Genomic DNA, 7500 nt, shown 5'->3' with positions numbered 1-7500 from the left:
CCATCTATCCATCCATCCATCTATCACCTATCCATCCATCCATCCATCCATCTATCTATCGCAGGGGTAGTCAACCTTTTTATACCTACTGCCCGCTTTTGCATCTCTGTTAGTAGTAAAATTTTCTAACCGCCCACCGGTTCCACAGTGATGGTGATTTATAAAGTAGGGAAGTAACTTTACTTTATAAAATTTACAAAGCAGAGTTACAGCAAACCCCCACCGCCCACCATGAAAGCTGGAACGCCCACTAGTGGGCGGTAGGGACCAGGTTGACTACCACTGATTTAAGGCTTCCTCAGTATATTAAAAGTATATTAAAAAAAATAAAGAGTAACTGCAACAGCAAAGAATGCTAGAAAATCAGGAACCAAAACAGCTAAGTCAATAGGTGTTCTTTGTCTGTCTATCTGTCTGTCTATCTGTCTTCCACAAGTACTCCTTTAACAATCTTTAGGACTTGGTTGCTTAGCAAAGCAGTTGCTAAGTGAAGCTTCAATTGTACTTATGTTTTTACTTCAACTTTGCTTGAGACGGTCATAAATATAAGGATTGTTTGCAAAGTTATTTTTTCATCATTGTTGCAACTTCAAATGGTTGCTAAATGGTGACTCAGCCTGTATCTGTCTCTCTCTCTCTCTCTCTCCGTCTGTCCATCCATCCAACCTAAATTTATACAGATAACGACCTCACAAATGTGACTTTGGGCAGGGTACAATAAAACCAATGATTGAAAACAATCTTAAACAACCATTAAAACAATTAGACATAAATGTCAACAAGACTGCGTGAGAATGCTTCAAGGCAAATGATAAATCATTAAATCAAAGTGAACTGTTTTAAGCAGTTCAGGAGAGCAGGCTAAAATATGCATACCCATATTTTGATGCAGTTTCAACAGCAGCATTCCTTTTGTCATTCGCTTTGGTTGTGTATTATCTTGGAATTCCTTTGGCAAGCTTACTTCAACTATAATTAAAAGAAATAAGACAAAAGCATGAGTTTGTGTTGTGGCCCAGCAGGAGCCGTTGGAGCTGCCACCAGACTCCGACAGCGAGGGGCCCTATGAGTCGGCTCTGGAGGATGTGGAGGACTCTGGACAGGGTTCCGACTCCGAGCAGGGCGCAGAGAGGCTGGTTGGCCACCAGGAGGCACCTGAGCCTTGGACCAGTGGGGAGGAGACAAGGGAGAGTGATCCGGACGCCAGCAGCGAGTTGTTCCTGAATGCCCGGCACCGAAGAGCTAATAGGCGTCAGAAACAGTTACACAGTTACAGGAGGTAATTGCACTCAGCTGGTGGTCATTAGGCTCCTCTCCAGACTATAAAAAGACTGCTTGTGCACACACGCCTCTTGTAGAAGTCAACGCATTGACTACAAGTTGGAGAACTTTTGTAACTAGCTTGGCAGGCTGGTTTGCTGCCAAGGCTTGTCTGAGTTGCTGTCAAGATCCTTATCTGTTTGTTATGCTTGGCTTTCAGCCACCGAGGTTTTGGTGTCTTGCTAATAAAGTACATTCCAGTTAAGCTTGTCTCGGCATTCGTTACTGGACGGAGGAAGGGGTCAGAACAGTTTGTATGTTCCTTTTCCAATGTTCCTTTTCTTCATCATAAATTTAAAAAGCGTTTTTTTTTTCAGAGCCTAGGATGGAAAAACCAACTCTATGTATGCAAATTCTTGTTGTGTAAATTTAATTTTGCATACAAGATATAAGCAGCCCTGGGCCTTACTTAGACACCAGTGCCTTTCAATTCACACCCCAAGGCAGATTATCCAAATAAACCACATGAAATAATTTTTAAGACACGCATTAGTAATTATTAAATACCTGGAACTCTGAAGAACTGAACAAGAAATGAATTTCACTATTCTTTTTTAAAAAAAAAAAACATCAGGAGGAGATGAAAACAGTCTTGTATTATTAATTCCCCTTCCCCTTGTGTATAGCCAAATGTACATAGATTTCTTTCACACAAAATTTTCCCAAAGATTTCTTGCAGAATACTCAGCATCAGCAATTCTTCTGTGCTACACTTATTATTTGAAAGAATGACATATAAACTATGTAAACAGCTTTTACATAGATCCATCCCAACAATGGAGACAACAATGTGCAGCAATTATCTCCCCAAATAAAGAACCCACTTAAAGCAAGTCAATTTGTTTTTTCAATATTTCCATCTACAATCATTTTGTAAGTTAGTCAACGTTTCTTTCTATAGTTTGCAAAACCTAAGAATCGACAGAATATATTCCACAAGTTAGTTTACTTAACACAATGGAATATCTGTCATTGTAACCAGTCGGAACTATTTAAAAAAACGCTAACTTATGGGAGAGCAGTCAAGGGGCATAATCATAGTATTGTGTTCCTTAGTTACTGGAAATTCTACCCAGGCGATTTCTACTAGACAATGTTGAACATAAATTTTAGGATTGTGTCCTAGGGCAACCTGCCCCTTACTTTTTACATAGAAATGGATTTTACAAATGTTTCTTTGCAAATCTGAATATCCCGCGTGGCTATCAGATATCAAAACGGGTTTACTCGGAATTTATATTATTAAAATTGGCAGTGTCAAATTTGTTCTTTCTTAATAGGCTGTGGGGTATTAAGGTCAACATTTATTTATTATTTATTTATTTATTAGACTTATATACCGCTTCATAGGGCTTTCAGCCCTCTCTAAGCGGTTTACAGAGTCAGCATATCGCCCCCCCACAGTCTGGGTCCTCATTTCACCCACCTCGGAAGGATGGAAGGCTGAGTCAACCCTGAGCCGGTGAGATTTGAACAGCCGAACTGCTGAACTGCAGTCAGCTGAAGTAGCCTGCAGTGCTGCATTTAACCACTGCGCCACCTCGGCTCATAACATAAAATGAAGTAAGCTCAACAATTTGACCAAATGTTTTTTTACACTTTTTTTGCTGTTTTTCTAACAAACAAGAAAAGCGGAAGGACGCTCCTCAGAAGCGATGACATCACTATGTCAGACTCAGTTCTATTGGTTACTGGCTGAGTTAACCCATGCATGACCGCTGTCTCCGCCAGCTTTGGCGAACAATCTGATTCTCAGCAGCTACATTTACCTGTATTTGTTTCCTCAGCAACATGCAAATCATCTGATTGAACAGCTTGATCCAACATTTCAAGAAAACGCTCCTGGATTTCGCTGGTTGTCTCATAACCAAATTTATAATCACAAAGCAACACATTGGATCCCACAAGGAGAGCGAAAACTCGGCAAGGTAAGTTCTCAGAATCTAAAACAAAAAGAAAGGAAATTCCTTATTAGTTACTAATTAAAAAAAAAGCTTGAAGTATTGAAGTATTTAATAAATTTATAGGCAGCCCAATCCCGGAAGGACTCCGGGCGGCTTACAGAAATACATTTCCAAAAATAAAGAATTAAAATAGAGAGAATAATAATAATAAAAACAGATTAAAAGATCACTTCATACACTCAATCTGGACGGGGTTGGACCTCATTCATGAGGTCAACAGCCCCAGGCCTGCCGGAATAGCCAGGTTTTGGTAGCCTTTCGGAAGGCCGCGAGAGTGGGAAGGATCCGGATCTCTGGGAGTAAAGGAACACTGCTGTATATTGTTCACACCCTGTACACAAATCATGGCTGCACATATAATTTTTAACAGGGTAAGACATTTCATATATGAAATGAAACATATATACAGCATCACTATTACTTTTGGATAAGTGTAATAATAATAATACACTGGCAAGATTCCCAGCATCCAATTAATATTAAATTGACTGCTTATACTTTTATAATACATTGAAGAGTGTTGCATGCATCTTCTGGGTTAATCGGTAAGAGGTAAAGGCCCTGATGATGTTGCCTAGTTGGGTAACGAGATGTCTGCAAGCAATTAACCAAATTCAGAGAGCATAGTTCAGCCTATGCTCTGAGCTATATATATATATTCTCTTCTCTTGACTTGGGAGAAAAGGCTGTCAAAACTCAATTTCAAAATCACTGAATTTGAGCAGCACAATTATGTCCAGGTTTTTTTTTAGTTTCCTAGTGTTTTTTTATGGAGGTAAGGACATTTTAAGAATGGAAGAATGGTAAGGATGTTTGCTCCTGTCTATATCTCTCTCCCCCCCCTTTAAAAGCCGCTCAAAAAGGGAGAGAATGTGGAAAATTCCTTCTGATGACTTCTGAGCATCCATGGATTATCTGCTGCGAGCCTTCTAAAAATTGGAAGATTGGATTAAAGGCCCCAATTCCTAAAACAGCATCCTGACTCAAGATAGGATGAAGCAGTAATTGTGCTCAGCGGCTGATGGCTAAGCATGTCCTATGAAGAGGCCAGAAAAATATTATTTACAACTATTATACTAAAGCTGGAGAAGCTCTCGTGTGTAATTCTTATCTGTGGAAGTCTGGGTTGCTGCCAAAGTCTTGTCGGTGTGTTAATTTACTGGGAATAAATTGTCTAGCAGTAATCTTGTGTCGTGCATACATACATATATAGTGCAACAGCATTCACACATAAACACAAATATGCTACCTGAAGAGTTAGTTAAAAATTATAAGTCACTTGGCATTATTAAAGATGAAAGCTTTCCAAAAACAGATAAATTAGCATTGTGAATAAGTTGTCTATTTCTGCACAGGACATGCAAGAATATGGAAAAATAAAAAGACAAGAGAAACTTGTCCATATACATTATTCAGTTTGATCAGTTCTCCAAAAAACAACAGATCTTCTGCTTCTGAGAAAAATATAAATAAAGTGGTGAGGTGTTTGGAATTCTCTTTAGACACAATGGCATAATTTTCACCATATTGTTTATTCCAGGTATAATGCTAGGACGCTTAATATAATTTCCTTCAATATAGGGCAGCATAATTTGTCAAAAATGCCAAGTGGGTTCTAGTTTTACTCACACATCCCTTACTTATTTTCTAAATATTGTGACAGAGAAGTCCAAAATTAAAATATTTATGCAAAGTGCACTTTTAGAAAAAAAAAATGTATAGAATAATGACGATGCCCTTTCTAAAAACGTGGAAATAAGCTCAAATAAAATTAGTTTGGAGGAACTACATTAATTTTTTTAAAGCATATGATTTGGTTATTAGGCTCCTCCTTCTCTTACTTTTCTTTCCTGGTGTTTCATTGGCAAGCAAATCTTCAAACAATATTTCACAACGATCGGAGAGAGTGTTTATTATGTCTCTCTTCAAGGCCTACAAAAGAAACACAGAATAACATGTATAAAAGCTATGCGTGCGCAAAACGCACCATTCTGAGCCAATCCTTGGAGGATCCATGAGGTCAGGAAAAGAATAGAAATGCTCTGAAGTGCTATGCAACACTTCTGTTACCAGCTTTGTATATTCCTAATACATGCTCCTTTTAAAACTTACAATATGAACTGAATAACTTATAAAGAGCCGAGGTGGCGCAGTGGTTGGGCTGCAGTACTGGAGGCCACTTCAGCTGACTGTTATCTGCAGTTCAGCGGTTCTAATCTCTAATCTCAGTGTTGACTCAGCCTTCCATCCTTCCGAGGTGAGTGAAATGAGGACCCAGACTGTGGGGGCGATATGCTGACTCTGTAAACCGCTTAGAGAGGGCTGAAAGCCCTATGAAGCGGTATATAAGTCTAACTGCTATTGCTATTGATGACGAAAGGGATGCACGCCGTCGAAAGGCTACTCGGCGTCAAGAACAACTACGTAATTACAGGAGGTAATTACGCTCAGCTGATGGTCATTAGGCTCCTCTCCCAGACTATAAAAGAGACTGCTTGTGCCACGCCCTTCTTGCAGAAGTCAACGTTTGGGACTAAAGAGAAATGAACTTGGCAGGCTGGATTGCTGCCAGAGTTTGTTTGCATTGCTGCCAAGGTTTGTCGGACTTGCTGCCAAAGTCCTTATCTATTTGTTTATTTGGTTTTCAGCCACCGAGAGTCTGGACTTGCTATTAAAGGACATTCTCATTAAGTGTGCCTCAGCTTTCGTTACTGGACGGAGGAGGGGGTCAAAACAGTTTACCATTTTTGAAGAAATGCATGCATGGAACCTCTAGTCAAAAAAGCTTGGAATATTGTAATTATATCCCTTATCTGCTATCAAAATCAGAGATCTTGGGTGGAACATGAAAACAAGCAATTTTTTTTCAAAGAGGAGGGATAGTAAAAATACCTGAACAGCATCTTTAACTTTAGGTTTGTTATTATGGATGTAAGCTTTACATTTTAAAGCTCCTTTAAGATTTATGGAACCACTGCAGATTTGGACTGTAGCTGTTGATCTGGAGTTTGTACTTTGCCCCTGAAACAAAGAAGAATCAGAAATCACAAATAGTACACACGTTAGCCAATTCCACCCTATCTTTAATAAAGGTAAACTCCACTGTAAGTTCTATTTCTTTTATTAGACTTCCACATCATTGTAATTTCCAAATGGTCCTCTTAGTTACCAACATCAAAATGTACAATACTGAAACATCCTTGGTAAAGAAATAAAAACACGACTACCCTGAAAGTAAGTCTTAGCTTGATTTTTACATGTGCACCCAAATATAAACCCTACCCACCCCCCAAAAAGCCACAATTAAGACCCCACTCCAGGCTCCTGCCGGGCCACAACAGTAAACAGACTTCAAATATATATTAGCCCACTGTAGTTTTGTCATTTATTGTCCCAATACATTTTCAAACATCTGATTGTGTAACAATAATTTTGGGGATAGTGTTGACAGGGTGAGCATAACTGGAGTGGCAGAAGAGCCGAGGTGGCGCAGTGGTTAGAGCGCAGTACTGCAGGCCACTTCAGCTGACTGTTATCTGCAGTTCAGCGGTTCTAATCTCACCGGCTCAGGGTTGACTCAGCCTTCCATCCTTCCAAAGTGGGTGAAATGAGGACCCAGACTGTGGGGGGCGATATGCTGACTCTGTAAACCGCTTAAAGCCCTATGAAGCGGTATATATATATATATATAGGTTTGTACAAATGACTTTTCTAACAAAGTGTGATATGTGAACATAGCCAGAGCCTCTTGCTTGTGTCTGAGGAAATGAAAGATGCTGAGAATAAGAAGCATTTTTTTTTGTCTTTGATTTCAAACTCCATCAACCTGGAGCCCTGAGGCTTTCCTGAAGGCCTCTGACAGGGAAACTGAGGCCGAGGGTGACACGCACACACACACACACACACAGTGGTAGAAATAGTGGGCTGGCAGCAGCCTCCTTCTGGGCAGGGCTGTTGGTGCCGCCACCGCCGCAAAGGGAGTCAGTGGAAGACCCTCACGAAAATAAGACCTGGTGAAAATAAGACCTTTTTGGTTGACAAAATATATATATAAGAACAGGTCTTATTTTCAAGGAAACATGGTAGTACATCACACAAGATAGCATTGCTCCAATTATCCCCAAGGTGGCGCAGTGGGTAGAGTGCAGTACTGCAGGCCACTTCAGCTGACTGCTAGTTCAGCAGTTCAGCGGTTCAAATCTCACCGGCTCAGGGT

At 40.0% G+C, this 7500-nt stretch overlaps 1 protein-coding gene and 1 long non-coding RNA gene across 3 annotated transcripts in view; both read right to left on the bottom strand.

Annotated features, from left to right (window-relative positions):
- Positions 1–7500, bottom strand: part of LOC148043390 (uncharacterized) — a 303113-nt gene that overhangs the window by 229130 nt on the left and 66483 nt on the right. The gene's annotated exons all lie outside the window — the stretch shown is intronic.
- Positions 1–7500, bottom strand: part of ODR4 (odr-4 GPCR localization factor homolog) — a 23712-nt gene that overhangs the window by 2338 nt on the left and 13874 nt on the right. For both annotated transcript variants that reach the window (XM_087726179.1, XM_087726178.1), the window contains 4 exons: positions 6177–6305; positions 5126–5216; positions 3090–3263; positions 877–969 (listed from right to left, as the gene is read on the bottom strand). In XM_087726179.1, the coding sequence (XP_087582305.1) occupies positions 877–969; positions 3090–3263; positions 5126–5216; positions 6177–6305 (487 nt within the window). The remainder of the gene's footprint in view (positions 1–876; positions 970–3089; positions 3264–5125; positions 5217–6176; positions 6306–7500) is intronic.

This window comes from Thamnophis sirtalis, unplaced genomic scaffold, assembly GCF_051295495.1.
Source record: "Thamnophis sirtalis isolate CommonGarterSnake01/CBP01778 unplaced genomic scaffold, rThaSir2_p1.2 scaffold_12, whole genome shotgun sequence".
Classification (NCBI taxonomy): domain Eukaryota; kingdom Metazoa; phylum Chordata; class Lepidosauria; order Squamata; family Natricidae; genus Thamnophis; species Thamnophis sirtalis.
Note: the sequence above shows the minus strand (reverse complement) of the source record. Positions and strands in the feature narration are given on the sequence as shown.